The sequence below is a fragment of the Tenrec ecaudatus genome, chromosome 9 (assembly GCF_050624435.1).
Source record: "Tenrec ecaudatus isolate mTenEca1 chromosome 9, mTenEca1.hap1, whole genome shotgun sequence".
Classification (NCBI taxonomy): Eukaryota; Metazoa; Chordata; class Mammalia; order Afrosoricida; family Tenrecidae; genus Tenrec; species Tenrec ecaudatus.
Genome location: NC_134538.1, coordinates 75155176 through 75172031, shown reverse-complemented (window position 1 = coordinate 75172031; position 16856 = coordinate 75155176). Strand labels below are relative to the sequence as shown.

Sequence of the window (16856 nt, the reverse complement as noted above, 5' to 3'; positions counted from 1 at the left end):
TGGGCTTTGGGTCTCCACTCTGCGCTCCCCCTCATTCACAATGATAGGATTTTTTTGTTCTTTGTTGCCTGATACCTGATCCCATCGACACCTTGTGATCACACAGGCTGGTAGACTTTTTGCTTCTCAGCTAGCTGGCCGCTTGTTTATCTTCAAACCTTTAAGACCCCAGATGCTGTATCTTTTGATAGCTGGGCACCATCAGCTTTTTTCACCACATTTGCTTATGCATCAGCTTTGTCTTCAGCAATCATGTCAGGAAGGTGAGTATCACGGAATGCCAGTTTAATAGACCAAAGTGTTCTTGCAGAGGGAGTACTTGAGTGGAGGCCCAATGCCCATCTGCTACCTTAATACCAAACCTATAAATATAGGCACACAGATATATTTCCCCATTGTCATACATAAATATATTTACATATGTACATGACTGTATTTACACCTCTATAAATGCCCTTTGCCTCCTAGTTCTTTTCTCTATTTCCTTTGACTTTCCTCTTGTCCCACTATCATGCTCAGCCTTCATTTGGCTTTCAGTAATTCCTCTAGGTTACATTACCCTTTATCAAACCCTACCAGGCCTCCTACACCCTCCTCGCCACCGATTTTTAGATCACTTGTTTTTCCCTTGTCCCTGTGTTTGTTAACATCTACTTCCTTTCCTCCGCTTCTACTTCTCCCATGTCTCCTGGGAATCATCAGTCCCGTTCTTTAATCTTCCAGCTTGTTTATCCTGCCTATCTTATCTAGATAGACCTGCAGAGATAATAATATGCACATAAAACAAGACAGAGCAAAACAAAGCAACAAAAGAAAACAACCAAAAAACCGACTATTTTTAATAGAAAACTCCCACTTCGTTCTAGTTGTATGTTGAGAAATTTTTCACGATGCATTTACTGATAATTCTAAAAAAGTTCGTTCTGCTCTCTTCCCAAAGCTTAATGGGATCATGTGATTCAACCTAAGTCATCTGATGTTAGCATTAAGTTTTCAAAACAGTTTTATTGGCCTGTAATTCTTGTGCCATACAGTTCAGTGGTTTAAATATGTTCAAAAGAGTTGTTCAGTCAGCATCAACTTTTTTTTAAATAGGAAAGATTTTAATAGTTCATCAACATTTAAGATAATGTTTTATAAAACAAAATAGACTTATATCCCCTGAAGTCTTCTTAATAGGAAACCGTAGTTTGGCCTAACTAGTGAAGGATGCGTGCCTTGAGCAGTGTGTTCTTTTAAGAACTGCCCGTGTGAGCTCAAACTCAAAAGATGTGATTAGAAACTGGGAGGGGCGGGGAGTTTCTGCTAATGGGGGAGGAACAATTCAGAGAAGGGGCATGAAATGGCATTACTTAAAGAACATAATCAGTGTCAGTCACTGAACTAGTGTTGAATTGGTGTATGTTCTGCTTTGTATCATCTCCACAAAAATAAATCATTAAAAAATATTTGTAAAGACCAGAGACAGGTGGAGCTTGCTGACTATGAGGGGCTTCAAAAACACTGTGGAAACCTCTGTGATCTTTCCATCTCGCAGTTTAAGCCCCCTCTTAGATTTATATTTAGGACAGCAGTGTCGGGGCAGAAGCACGTTGTCCTTGAACACGGTCGGTCCTGTGTCACCGTCTTGTCATGTCAGTTCCGAGAGCACCTGGTGTTGAGCATCAGGGCCCTCTCTCGCGCTGTGGGGAGACAGCAGTGTGATGGAGAGGAGGCATTTATGCCAAGAAATAATCCACTTTCTCCTAGGAGGTCCCCATGGGAAAGCATTGTTTTAAAGTGAGCAATGCAGACAGCAGTTGAATTGTGGTTAGCATACTGCTGTGTCAGGGGCGATTCACTCATTACTTAGCATTGGTCTTTCACTGTGTCTTCACAAAGGTGAGCCATTTTTCCTTTTGTTTTCCCTGCTTCTCCATCCAGGCCAGTCGGTGGGAGGAGCTTTCTCCAGCGCAAAGACGGCCATGTCCTCCTGGCTTTCCACTTTCACTGCCTCCGCGCCACAAAGCCTCACGGAGCCACCCAATGGGAAGCCCTGAGCGCCGTCCACAGGCTGCTGTTGCCCTCCCAGCTCTCAGTGTCCCTGTCTGTCCACCACTCCCTGTCTGCTCTTCAGCACCAGCCACGAAGCCCATGGCAGGGGACCGAGCTGTCCACCTGTGCAAGCGCACGGCTACCCTCTGCCCATGTGACTGTCAGGGTGCTGGAAAATGAACTCACAGCCATGGCAGGGAAGGTCTCCAGGCTGGGGTTTAAATTGACGACTTTCATTTTACCCTGAGCCTGATTAAAACACACGTGGAAACGAACCCTGTAATGAACTTGGAGTTCTGACTTCGTATGTTGGTTTACTTTAGATGAGTTTTTAACTTCTGTACCTTTTGTTCTATTTTGCTATTTGAATATCCAGGTGGTCACTGTAATTTATATTTGCTGAAATTAAGTTATGTAACTATTTTAATTTCTCTAATGTGGACCCTCAAAGTGCTTATAAAGTTAAGGGGCTACGGAGCCCAGCCCTCTGTTATTCTGCTGAGTTACCTAATGGTTGGTTGGTTTGCTCCTCACAAACCCACGTATCCCTTCACTCCCTCCAGAAACATGGAAGTCGGAGGCAGTGTTGTGAAGTTTTTAACTGGTTCTTTCCAAATCCTTAAAAACCTTTCTATGTGGCGCGGCAGCCAGGAACGCCACTCGCTTTCTCTCTCGCCCTAATTGTGCATGTAGGTGTGCAGAGAAACACGTGACAACTGTACTGGGGTTCACGCCCTTACCACCAGTGTGTAACTCGGGCAATATTGTACAAGACTATGTGTTCCTTTTGTCAATGCCGGTAATTTCACAATCCTTGACAAGCATTTTTAAATCCAAAGTTTGTGCCTTCTAATTTCTTTGAATAGCTCTCCATGGGGTGTTTACAGGTTTTCCCACAGGCCTGATCTTCAATACGCTTTTCCAGGCACGTGGCTTTCCTGCTTCCTGGACTGAAAGTCCTCTGTAGTCAATCCCCACTCCTCCGCAAAGTAGCTGTCAAAGCAGAGCAAGACGATCCACGAGTAGTAAACAGAACCCCGTCTTTGCTCGACGTTAGAGAAGCCAGAGGAGAAAGAAGGAAAACCACCGTCCGCCCATGGATTTGCACAGCCGGCCCGTGAGCTGTGCACTGAGCGCTGACTTGGGATGGACGTTCTCAGGGAGTACTGTCTGTGGAGGACAGCCTGCCTTCTCGGGAACAAGGATACTTGGAGAACTCAGTGGGAGTGCTGCAGAACCCCGTGAACACAGTGAGGAAGGACACTGATGGTGTCTGTCTCTTCTGTACGAAGCACATCCAGAGGTCGTCTAAACCCCCCTGGCACTTCCCGGCTGCATTTTCACACAGCACTGCGTCCTTCCCTTAGTGCATGCCAGCTCAAGAATTCAGCGATGCCAAGGGAGCGGATGGAATGTGGGCGCTCCTTTCGCTCCACCTTTGCTGGGAAAGGTCGCCTTCTCAGGAAGTCCTGTTTGAAGAGGAGGAAATAATACCGAGCGAGACCTGCCTTCCTTGGTGTCGCACAGAAAGGGGAGAGAATTCACAAGGCCGCACTGTTGGTTGGCGTGTAGAGTGTATCTGTGTTCTTCAGGTGAGGAGCGCCATGAGGAGAAGCAGGGCAGGCTGCTGGTGTGCCGTTTCCTTTGTGTGGCTGTCTGCCTGAGTCAAGCCGTCCGTCCCACATCCCACACTTTGAAACCCCACTGAAATAAAAATAATGACATGAAATTTAGGTGTTTCAGTACTACTAGTTCTCCATTTGAAATAAACACATTTTCCCACTAATATTTTTAGTGAAGAGCTCACCTCTTAAAGTGATCCTTTAACTGACTTCTAAGATAAAATGAGTCTTTCGGAAGCGAAAACTGTGCTCATAGAAACAGCGAAAAGACCATACCTGTGTTTTCTTCGGGTTCTAGGCGACGTTGGGTGTTTTCAGGGATGGTAGGTCATGACATTGTTGGCAAGAGCCCCAGGGCAGCTGCACAGAGAAGCCTGGAAGCCTGGTCCTTTCCCTGTGTGCCTACCGATTTCAGGCGTGGCCGGCCCAGACCCAGTGGCTCCCCTCCAGGCACTGGCTTTGTGAGTTGAGTCATCAGTGCCCCTGGGAGAGGTATGTGTCCTGGTGGCCACACTTGGCTCCAGTGCTTTCCAAGTCTTTTTAGTGTTTAAGAACTGAGTATTTGTAAACAGGCTTGAGAGAGGGAGGGCTATCCAGCCTTCCTCGGGTGTGCCAGGCACAGAGACTGTGTCTGTACCTGATGGTGACCTCAAATCTGTCCAGGTGACTTAAAGATGAAATTGGGGGAAGTCCATGGTTTACTCTAATTTCTACTAGGCCCTGAAGGGACAGTGGATCAGGTAAGGAAAAGAGAAGCAACACTAACCGGCCATCCTGGGCTAGGTGAGTAGAAAACCTGGCTCATCTGATGAAGGCTTCGCTGTATTTTGCGTATGTGTTTAGCTTATGTAACCAGTGTGACTCGTCTCCCAAAGGCCAGTAGTGATAAACTTAGGCCCCGCGGCTTGAAAAAATTCCCATCTACTTTCTGTTTTAAGAAACACGGCCGCAATAGTCTTTGTTGGCAAGTCAATATATGATGTGACTTCTTAAGCCTTATCTTGCATTCCAAGTTCTGTATTAAGCATTTAAAGTTGTTTAGAAAGTTGAGGGGATCATAGAAATGAAACATTGCCAGGCCATGGAACAAAGTCCCTAAAATTTGAATTACAATATCTTGAGAGTAGTATTTAATATCCGCTAAAGGTTAGGTAAGAATTAGAAAGGTGTGAAAATTTTAATCTGCAAGTTTTAGGTTTTTAATTAAAGGTATAAGCATTTTCTCCCTGGCAGCCAGATTTTATTTGATATTGTCTAGAAAAAAAGTTTTGTGTAAGTTACAGCCAGTGGTACTTTTCCCTCCAGAGCTAGTGACAAGTTGGAGAACACGGCGCTCTGTAAGGGGCCAGTGGACTGCCTGGTTCTGACCCAGGACCCTAGTGGTCTTCTCAGAGAGTTGACTTAGACTCTTGGAATGTACCACCATTTGCACCCCCATCCTGCTCCTATCACGAGGGCGCTGACATCCCTGGCTTTCCCACGCAGTCCCTCCCTCGGTAGCCTGTGAGCGCGGTTCTAGAAGATGAGCACCCGTCTAGACTGTAGTGCAATGTGCTCCCGGGTGTTTCCCCACCCCAAGGACTGCAGAACCTTAGAACCACTGTTTCATCGTTTCAAACATTCCATCAATATTTGTTAGGAACAAAGAAAGAGAGTGAGGATCCTTAGTCTTTTGATTTGTATAACTAATAACTTTGTATACATGATTTCCCGCTCTGCGTATGAAGGAACAAACCCCTTGCTTGGAAACTCTCAGAGGATGGTGCACGTCTAAGGGATCAGATATATTTTGTAAAACTATCTTGCATTTGTATTCTGTGCTACTCTGAAGTTTGCCTTTTTACTTACCTTTAATTAAAGATAGAGAAGTTATATATTTCAATCATGTAAATGGAACACAATTTACGGTTTGTTTGGTTTTTTCCAATGTTATTTTTTGCGTCAGCTTCTCAAACACACATGGTATGCTGCTTAAATGTGTGTGTGTGTGTGTGTGTGTGTGTGGCCGTGCACGCGCGCACACACAAATGTGCGTGCAATATACACATTGTGGACATTAAAGTCAGGTACTGAGCCAGAAAAGGTTAATTGAAGTTTTCAAAAAAGCTGCTGTGTTTGAATGTTTTTTTGTTTGTTTAATAGTAATAATTTATAGCTGGATAATGGGATCAAGACTTTGTGTTTTGGGTTCCTGGGTCATTCATTCCTAAATTTAGGAAGTACTTGATTAAAGAGTTGGTGAAGGCATTTAGTGGTTACAAAAAATAGTTTAAATATTTGCGATGAAACCCTTTCTAAGAAGGTTTCCTAAGAAAGTTTAGTTTGCAGCACATGCTTTGATCAGAAAAGTAATTTCCCTTTGCTAAAGTAGTTTCATAATTTGTACTAGTAATTCATTTCTTTTGTTGTTTGGTTTTTAAGAAAAAAATGGTAAAATATAAATCATGGCTAATCATACTGAATTGTAAAACTTCTGTATTTTAAGGGGGAAAAATGAGAATAAAATTATCCTGTTTGCCCTGCATATTGTTGTCCTCACCCTGTCTCTCTCACATAACTTGGCAGATGGGCTGTGTGGTTTCTGCCCATTTCAGAGTTGGGCAGTGGTACCAGCTTCATTGATTAAGCAGTCAGCTTAATAAAGCTGCGTGGACGACAGGACCAGCCCTTCTCTCATCTCTCATCCGGGCCTTGCTTACAGTGCAGTACCGTGGCTTCTATGGTGGCGGCCCCTTTAGGAAGAATCACTGGGTGCATGATCCCTCAGCCTCTGCGGACTGCTGAGTGTACAGCCCTGCACAAAGTGCGCACACCGCTTGGTCCTGTGCCTCGGCACGTGCTTCACAGACAGGCACTCCCAGGGCACAGGACATCGTCCCAAGAGCCCGTTGTCCCACAAGTGCAGTGCAGTGAGTTCGTGCTTATTGGGGGCTGATCCGTAGAAAAGCAGAGACTCGCAGAGAACGGTGTTAAGAATTACAGTACAACTTACAGGAGGCAACGGGCAGGTGTAGCGTAAGTGCTTTAACAGATGAATAAACAAAATGCGCACACAGTAGGCTGCATACATACAGTGGGGGGGGACACGCAGCCATAGAAAGGGCATTCTGATGCATGCTAAGAGCAGATGCGCCTTGGAAATGTTACTTGAGGGAAGTAAGTCAGACAAAAGAAATATTGTATAGAACGTTTATCAAATTTCTAGAATCGGCAAATGTACAGAGAGCAAAGTTTAGTAGTGATTACCAAGAGATGTGGGAACAGGGACAGTCACTGCCTAGGCTACCAGGCTTCTACAACAAGCCCACTGTCTGAGTCAGAGCTGGCTCATAGCTCTTCCCCTATGTTTAGGGTTTCATGTTTCATCTATCAACGTTCATATGTCTCAAGGTCATGAGGCTATTCCCTGAAAGTTTTTCAGTAGTTTCCCTACACAATGATTTTACTAACTTTTTAAAAATGATGTAAAATAGGGATCTAATGTCCTTCATCCATGTAGAGTTTTGCCACATTTAGAAATCATATATACTCGAGTATAAACCAACCCGAACGTCATCCGAGGCACCTAATTTTACCACAAAACTGCATTAAAAATGTGCTGAAAACTCGGTTTATACATGAGTATATACGGTAAGTACGAACTGTCTCTAACCTACCCTCCCTTATTGTCAGTACTTCACATAAAGACATTTTAATACCATAATATGGGAAGGGGATAGATTCTGAATAAATAGACTTTTAAATCAACTATTTGAGCTGAATTAATGTAATTTGACCATATGATTTTTTCCCATTTGCTACTAGACTACAAATTTAGCTTTTTTGTCTGGTTTGTGGAGATGGGTGAAGGAACACACCTTTTTTGTACAATCTAAAGCCCAACAATCACATTAATTTGCAGGTCTCTCCAGAATGACCTTGTCAGCCACAAGCTCGATGGGCAACACTGGCCCCCAGAGACTGCACTTCGCCCACCTTCCACTAACCTGCACGAGAAACCCCTCCTAGGACTTGCCCGCCTTCCTCTCCACGCTTTTGTCTCCCTCACCCTACACCTGAAGCCCAGCCTTCTCCCACCCACACGAGAAAGATGAGGTTTTGTGCTCCGGTAAATAATTCAAGCCTCAGAAACCCACAGGGGTGGTTGTGTTAGCAATCAGAATCCAGTCAACGGCCAGCCATGAGGTTAGGTTTTTGGTTCCTCACCCACCAAGTGTGAGTCCTGTGGTCTGCTGCGTAAGGCGGGGGACGGACAGACTGACCCTCTGGCACCCAGCAGCTCAGCAGAGAGATGAAGTACAGAGTGCTGCCCTGAGCGGGTCTGAGGAGAATCTGCTGGGAGCCCCCGTTGAGGCCCAGTGACAGTGTGAGAGTGAGGCCTGGGGTGCAGGTGGTGGAGAGGTGAAACGCTGGGGGCTGTGTGGCTTTGGGGAACCCAGTGTTCACTGGTGTGTCTGGAAATGACTGAGGGGTTCAGGCAGGAGATGAGGCAGGAAAAGGAAGGCCCGGCCCAAGGAGAACCTGGTCTAAAGGGCAACAAGAGAACTTTGAAGGGTTTCTTGCAAGGAAGGGGCTGATTCGGTGGTACGGTTTAGGAAATGCTCACTCAGGAGAAGGACGCCAACCAAGCATTCAATTTGCCTTCAACTCTAGATTCACGGATGTTTCCCACTGGCCGCCTCGGAACTCGTATCATGGACCCAACTTCACAACTTTCCACCCACTGAAGTCTCATTCACACCACATCGAAGCCTTGTTTTGTTGGGGGACATGTTTTCACTTAGGCAGTTTTTACATTGATTGTTTTCATTTTGCTTTGTTTTTACTTTTTAATTATGATTTGGGTGACGGTTGACAGAGCAGATCATAGGTTTATACATTTTGTTTCAGCTCCTGCATTTCAATGCCCCCAGTGAATTACCACCTACCCCACTTCCAGTGTTTGCTACTTCCATTCCTCCTCCTGCCCCGACGCTGCACCCTCTTGATCTGAAGTGGTTGGCTATACCATAGGAGTGAGCCCAGTTCCACACCTCACGGGTGTCTGGGGCCATAGTCTTGGAGGTTCCACTTGTCTCTAGGCAATAAGCTCGGTTTCTTTTATGTTCCACATTCCCCCCCCCCCCCCACTCTCTGCAGACATTCCAATGTGATCCTTTTCAGAGTAGGTGGTCGTGGTAGCCAGGCACCATCTAGTTCTTCTGGTCTCAAGGCTGTTGATCCCTTTGTCCATTGCACTAATTGTCTCCATGTGTTGCGCATTTTCGTCACTCTTTCCTCCAGACAGAGACCAGTGTTTGCACCTTAGCTGGTAGCTCACAAGTTTTTAAGACTCCAGTTGAATAGACTCGCTTTTAACACCCAAGAACAAATCTCTCATGGCATGACCGTCAGGCTAGTGACCTTGAGAACACATGTTTTTCTTTGATTTCCAGTTAGCGTGAGCTGTTAATGAAAAGGAAGTATGAAGCGACAGTGGGCTGTGCAGGGAGGTCAGTGCAACATCTGTGAAAGTGACTCTTTGGCAAAGTGGAGACCCAAGAGACATGTGTTGATGTGTTGAAACCGAAAACTCTCCTTTTCTGCATAAATTTGACAAGCAGGAAGGGAGTCGTTTGTATACTCAAAAAGTCCATCTGTGGCTAACATCTGGATTTTCACTTATATTCCATCCAGTCCATGGAACTTTTCTTTCCCGATAAACTTTACCAGATGGACCATGTGCCTGCTCTGAGGAATGAGGAGGTCAAAGAAGGACAAAGGAGACTTTGAAAAAGTAGCCTTTCCACCTGCCTCCTCCCAGCTCTGCTCTAGAAACAGCCCCGGCAGCACTTCCTCGAAGCCACTGAGATAAGTTACACCGTCCGTGGCTACAATGGTCCTGAATTGGGTCTTTGTACAAGACTGTCCACTGGGAAACCAAAGCCTCTGTGCCCTCAATATGCCATTCACCGTCACTAAATGCCTTCAAAATGGAAATTCCCAGGTCAAGGCTTCACACTGAAGAGGAGGATTTTTTTACATATTTATTTTACAATCATTTGGGTGTATTTTTCCATGTGATTGGGCCCTTACCCTGAGACTCCAAATTTTAAAAATTTGTGAGTGCCGTTTGTTCCGTTCCTTTGAGCACCTTAGAGAAGTATATGTTGGAGTCTTTTCTTCTTGAACATAAACCATCACTAGTCACTCCTCTGGATCTCTGGTGGCGTAGTGGTTAGGAGTTGGGCTGCTAACCATAAAGTCAGCTGTTTGAAGCCACCAGTCACTGAAGGAGAAATATGAGGCTTTCTACTCCCATAAAGAGTTACAATCTCGGAAACCCACAGGGACAGTTCTACCTCATCCTATAAAGGCAGTAGTTTGGCTGGTTTGGGGGTCACTCCTGTTTGGAAAATGTGACTTCTTGTCATACAAGTCAAGTTAAAGACTATGGCTCTTCTCTCTTGAAGGGAAGTCGAGGTTGCCAAAGTCCCTGTAGCAGTTACATAATGTCCTGTCAACTTGAGCAAAGGGGTGGAGTCTAGCCTGACCTGATTGCCAATGGTGCCTCTGTGTGGGCATGGCCTTCTGAGGATTCTGGAACTCTGGTCTAACTGCCTGGAGGCAGATGGGACACAATCTCTCTCTGCTACACACTCCTGTTGGCAAGCCACATGGAGCCACACTGATGGCAGCCAGAGCTCTGGAGCTGGATAAGCCATGTGGAGACCCACAACAACACTGAGATGCTTCTACCACCACTGGATCTACAAGACTTTCCACCCACTGGCCCATGATCTTGCATTCAGCATCATTGCATGGCTTCGTGAGTCTAAAGAGTAATTTAGGGATTAATGTGGGACTCATGGGCTTGATCTGGACTGGGCTGGGATATTTTCTTAATGTACAAATTCTTCTTTGACATAAAGCTCTCTCTTACACATATCTGAATGTCCCTGGATTTGTTTCTCTAGTCAACCCGGACTAACATAGTCCCTAATGCAATTCACTGGGAACCCAGAATGGAATTTCCATTATGAACAGTGTTGTTTATAGGAGCTATATGCATCTCACTCAGAAGAGCCTGCTCATCTTTTAGACACCAGCGTAGAGTTTCCAGATACTAAAAACCTACAATACTTCAAACAACAACAGAGTGTCTTAGCTTACAGCCCGACAGCTAAAATCATAGCTCCCCTCTGCTGCAGCCCCGACAGGGGTAAGTAAGTAAAGAAGAAAGAAAGAAGGAAGGAAGGAAGGAAGGAAGGAAGGAAGGAAGGAAGGAAGGAAGGAAGGAAGGAAGGAAGGAAGGAAGGAAAAAGTCACTTGGTCCCAAGACAAAAGAATGGTTACACAAAAGACAGTGATGACCGGGTGAAGCGCGATCCGGTGAAGTAAGTGCATGGAGTTTTCAGAATTGTTTTTTTTTAACTGGGATAATCAGACATGGCTTCCTGGGGGAAGTATCATTTGAACTATTCCTTGAATGAAGATGGTTAAGATTTTAAAGAAGAAAGAGAGAAAGGCAAAAGTAGATTTTCAGTCGCCCCTAGCTGTGGGCCTGTGATGAGGGGGAGCAGCACACCAGAGTCATGACCTTGAAGGGGTTGCGGGTGGTGACAGACGAGGCCCGGGTAAGGAAGCAGGCGCTGGGAACTGGAACTAGAGAAACCAGTCGCAGCCTTGACCAGAAACCTGCTTCCGCCACCTTTGTCCGGAATCCAACATGGCTCTGACGGAGGGAATGACCTTGGCTTTACTTCATGTGATGTGACAGACTTCGGGGCCTACTAACCTGGGGGAACTGGCTCCTCAAAACCAAGGGTAGGAGGTGTGCTATTATAACGATATAAAAAGGGTGTAATCCCATCGTGTGGGTTCAAAACAGCAGGGGTCCTCTTAGCTCTGCACGCTCCACTGCTAGTAATATCGTTTTTAACTTGCAGTCCCATCTACCGTGTGTGATCAACACGAGCAACCAAGGCGACCCTCCCACTGCATGTAAGATGGCCTCGCTCCTTTTTCTTTAACATTTTACCACATTTCTCTTTCCAAACAACATGTTGCCTCATTTCTCAGATGGTAAAATTTAATAGAGGGGGAGAGGGGGAAAAATGAGGAGGTGGTACCAAGGGCTCAAGTAGAAAGAAAATGTTTTGAAAATGATGATGGCAAAAAAAATGATGCAACGATTTTAATTTAATTTAGTAAAGGTCGAATCAAACCTGTCTCACTCTGTGACTTGCTTTTCTTGCACGTTTAAGTTGTGGATCTGCCCTCGTGTCGGAGATCTGCACGCCTTCAGCGCAGACATAACTCAGCTCTCTGCCATCATTGTCCCACTATGTGAATGTACTGCGTTTTCCCCACACGCAATCCTTTGTGAACTCGTTGGGCTTCGTTTGCTTTACGCCCTAAGGTTTGCTGGGAGGAAGACTGGACGTTCTACTGCCATGAATACACACATCAAGTCTGTGACAGTGCGTTGGGTTGGTGTGGGAAGTTTTGCTCTTCAAATCAAAGTTGCTAAGGACATTTCTGTGTCTGTTTCCGGTGCCTGTGTTTCCCTCAGGTACATACTTGGTGGAATTGCTCAGCCCTGCTGTGTAGACAGCTCCAGCTTCGCTAGGTCTTCTCATTTTCGACTTCTGCTAAGGGATTGAGTGAGGAATCTTTGGGGTGATAGAAATGATCAAAAACTGGTTTGTCGTGATGGCTACACAACTTGCCAAATCTACTAACACACCTTCTGTTGTACATCTTCCTCCCTCAGAGCAGTTGGTGGTTGCAAACTACTGACCTTTGTCTTAGTTACATCACTGCATCACTAGGGCGCCGACTGTACACTTAACATAGGTAATATTTATGGTATGTAAATGATACCTCAATAAAGTTGACTTAAAAAAAGAACCCAAGTAGTTTAACGGAGCCCTAATGGGAGCACTAGTGGAGTAGTAATTAACCATACGGTCAGCAGTTCGAAACCACCAGCTACTCCTCAGGAAAAAGATGCGGCTTTCTATTCATGTAAAGAGTAATACTCTTGGAAAGCCCACCGTGGTAGTTCTACCCGGTCCTATACAATCAGCACGAGTCAGAGACGATTCAGTGAGTTTGGAATGATGCTGTCAGGCTCTCAGGTAAGCACTGGACTGCTAACCAACGTTTAGCAGTTCAAACCCACCAGTCATCCCTTGGGGGAAAGATGAAACTATTTTTTCAGTAAGGCATTTATATTTTGCTCATGAATCCGTAATTTGCACAGATTGGCAGAAATCGTTCATTTGCTCAGACAAGAAAAAGACGTGTGCATGTCTATCAAATCAAAAAGTTTGTTTTCTCCCTCCCAAACTTCCTCCTGGTGCCTGAAATGACCAATTCCTTTTCTGATCACAAGCAAAGTAAAACCAACCCACTGCCATCATGTCAATTCCAGGAAGAGGGAACAACAGAGGAAGGAGCAGAGGCCTGAGATCATTGCAGTCAGGCTTCTAGCAATGGAATGTGTGATGCGGCTTGCAAAGGTAAGTGGACATTCAAACTACTATGCTAAGGATTTGGTAAGCAGTGGGGGGGGGGGAGTGGAATGCAGGGCTTTAACCTGAAGGAGGAGCGCTGTACTTGTCTTTATGATTTGCAACACAGGAGGAGTCCTGTTGGCATGGTAGTTACTGTTTGAGCTGCTAACCACAAGGTCAGCTGTTCAAAACCACCAGCTGCCGCATGGGGAAAAGATGAGGCTTTCTACTCCCCTAAAGAGTTAGGAGTCTTGGAAACTCACCCGGGCAGTTCTAGCTGCCCTCTAGGTCACTATGAGTCCTAATAGACTCGAGGGCAGCCGGTTGGTTGAATTTGGTATCATAGAGAGTTTCAAGCTGGGCGCTAACCACAGGGAGGCAGTCCACATCCTCCCGCTGCACTTCGAGAGACACGGGACACTTTCTGCTTCTGTACAGATTTCCAGGCTTGGAAACTCCCAGGGGCACTTCTGCTCTGTCCTCGAAGATGACCCTGAATGGGAATCGACTCGCTGGCAGTGAGTTTTCAGTTTCTGAGTCGAGACAGTCAGGGAGGAAAGTAAGCCCGACACCTCCCACCACCCCCGTCTCCCTTGGCCTTCCAGTCCATCCACTACCTGCCTTTCCCCCATGACCTAGCGGAAGATTGCTGTGTACGGAGCACCCTGAGGGGTGAAGACAGACTACAGGGCTAGACTGCTGTAGCCCTGGGGCCAGCTTCAGGACGCTCTCTGAAGCTATGCCCTGAGTAAAACCATGAAGATGAAGTCACGGTTGTCACACGCTTGTTCGGATGAGACGCTGGACAAAACCCTGCTCTGGATGAAATGATGCACACAGCTGCTCTGGCTGAAGTGGACACCCCCGCCCCCAAGCACTTGACCTCTCACTGCTTTCCTCTTTAGGTCTCTGTGACTTGGTGCTTGCTGGATTGGTTCTCACTCCCACGAGTCAGGGGACCTCTCTTTTGGGTGTTTGAACGTTCAGCTAATACCTGCCTCGTTGATTTAAAAGAGATGTTACCAAGAAGGATAGCCAATAGAGCAAGAATGACAACTTTCACAGCCCTCTCCCCAGTAAAGGAAGCCTGGTGGCGTAGTGGTGATAGAGTGGGCTGCCAACCTCAAGGTCAGCAGTTTGAAACCACCAGCCACTCAGAAGGAGAAAGACAGGGCTTTGTACTCCCAGAGTTACCTTTTCTCTCTGTGTGCTGCCGCCGCCGCCGAGCTGTGTAAAGGCCGGGTGCATCCAATATTCGGTCCCACGTCACTGCACCCTGGCCGAGGAAGGCACCCTGCACCCTGGCTGAAGAAGGCACCCTGCACCCTGGCCGAGGAGGAAGGCACCCTGCACCCTGGCCGAGGAGGAAGGCACCCTGCACCCTGGCCGAGGAGGAAGGCACCCTGCACCCTGGCCGAGGAAGGCACCCTGCACCCTGGCTGAGGAAGGCACCCTGCACCCTGGCCGAGGAGGAAGGCACCCTGCACCCTGGCCGAGGAGGAAGGCACCCTGCACCCTGGCCGAGGAGGAAGGCACCCTGCACCCTGGCCGAGGAAGGCACCCTGCACCCTGGCTGAGGAAGGCACCCTGCACCCTGGCCGAGGAGGAAGGCACCCTGCACCCTGGCCGAGGAAGACACTGCTGCTGGAGGAGGAATGGACTTCACACTGCTCTACAGGAGGTGCTGAAACCCGCCCTGATCCACAATGGTCTAGCTTGGGGGATTCGGAAGCGGGATGAGTCCCGGGTACCTCAAGTGAGGGGGGGGGGGGCCTGTGTGCTGAACACGTCCACCTCATGAAGGTGGGTGACAGCAAGAAACGGGGAGTGGGCAGGTTCCTGCTAAACTGACGGAAGGAAAACCCTGGAAAGTGGTTGGTTGCAGTTGTGTGGTTGTTAAGGACTACGGCAAAGACTCCCAGCCAAGGAGGTCATTGAAGAATACTTCAAATGCAAAAAAAAAAAAAGAGCAAATAAAAGTTGGCTGTGATTGTCAAGGAAAAAAGAGTTACCTTCTTGGAAACTCACAGGGGCAGTTCTGTCCTGTCTTATAGGGACTACTGGGAGTTGACATGGACTCAACCAATGGCAGGCAGTGAGTTTGGTTTGGGGTACCCCGGAAGAAGTCCCAAGGAGGTCTAAATGGTTAAGTACTCTGTGTTAATGGAAAGGTTGCAGGTTTTAATGCACCCAGAGGCACCTCGGAAGAAAGGCTTGGCAGTTCTTAGAATGCAGTCCTCGGAACCCTAATAAAGCCCAGTTCTATTCTAACTCCCATGGGTTCCTGTGAGTCAGGCCCACTCAACAACAGTTAATAACAGCAACCTAATAAAGAGAGTACCCAGTTCATTAAAAATGGGCCTCTTCCCAACCTAACTGACCAAGCATTTCATTTCCAGGAGTTTACAAGGAATTAATTCAAGCAGAAGACAAAGCTATAGGTGTGTGATGTTCTTAAAAGAAGCCCTGTTGTATAATGGGTTACATATTGGGTCACCAACCCCAAGGTCGGCAGTTCAAAAGCACCAGCCCCTCCAAGGGAAAAAGATGAGGCTTTTACTCCTGTAGGGTTACAGTCTCAGAAACCCACAGGGGTAGTTCCACCCTGTCCTATGTGGTCGCTATGAGTTTGAGTCTACTTAGTGGCAGTGAGTGAGTTTGCATGGAATTTTTGCCTGGGCATTTTTTCTTCATAATGAAAACTTAGGAGTCATCCATAGAAACAGCTGAGCTATGGTACCTAAGCATCATCCTCGTGAGTGGGATGCCCCATGTAATGCTGGCAGCCAAGGAAACAATCACTGTGGGATCTGGGGTAACGTGGGGAAGAGGAGGCCAGGGGATGGACAGTCAGTCAGAGGGAGGAGGGTCGTGACACGGAGTCATGCTCTCCCCCTTCTGCATTTCTGTTTCCCACGGTCTTCGTGTCTCCCATGATGATAAGAGGACCTCGAGAAGTAAGTTCATTTACGAGGCCGATGACTCTGGTGCTGTTGAATTCTTGCTCAGGGGGTAGAATCCCAGCTCAGTAAAGGGAGAGAAGGTGCTAGATATGGGGCATGACCTCTTCGGCCAGTGCCTCGCCCTGACTCATTAGGCCCTGAATACACCTCTATCACTGCCCTTCCTGTTCTGGAATAACTATAAGCAAGTCTCTGGTCTTGTCTGTCTCCATTTCGAGATAACTAACTCTGAGCACAGGGAGCTTGGCGTATAGCTCTAACATGAACGAGCATTCTTTTTGATGTGAGGCTCCGTGACTGTGGCTTTCAAGACACAAAGACATAACTGTGTGCCAAGATGATTAAACAGCATCAGGGACCAAGAAGGCTAGAGAAAGCAGTGCTTCCAACTCCCTCTGTTTTGTACAGTGCTCGTTGAAACTGTAAAAGGATACTCAGTACCACAAGAAGTAGGCCAAGGGTAAGACAAACTCCGTACCCAAGAGAGTTCAGCTGACCAAATTAAGTCTGATCCAGAATAAACAATCCTTATCTGGAAATCTAGCAGGTCCAGAAAGTACTGTGCAGGGGAGAAGACCCACTGTTGGGGAAGGGGTTGGCACGTCTTCAGAAAGTGGGTGCAGGAAAATCTACTTTGAGCATGATCACAACCAGCTCATGTGAGAAAATCACAGTACTCAAAGAAGAGCTATGGAGCCGTTAGTTACTGAAGATAAATGGGATTCATGTGCCTTTTG

The 16856-nt window shown here is 46.7% G+C and overlaps 1 protein-coding gene across 1 annotated transcript in view; it reads left to right on the top strand.

The window, feature by feature from the left end:
- The window catches only part of AVL9 (AVL9 cell migration associated), a 60908-nt gene extending 54747 nt beyond the window's left edge, over positions 1-6161 (top strand). Inside the window, exon 16 of the mRNA XM_075558209.1 lies at positions 1924-6161. Within this exon, the coding sequence (XP_075414324.1) occupies positions 1924-2039 (116 nt within the window). The 3' untranslated portion in view covers positions 2040-6161. The remainder of the gene's footprint in view (positions 1-1923) is intronic.
- The last annotated feature ends 10695 nt before the right edge of the window (positions 6162-16856 follow it).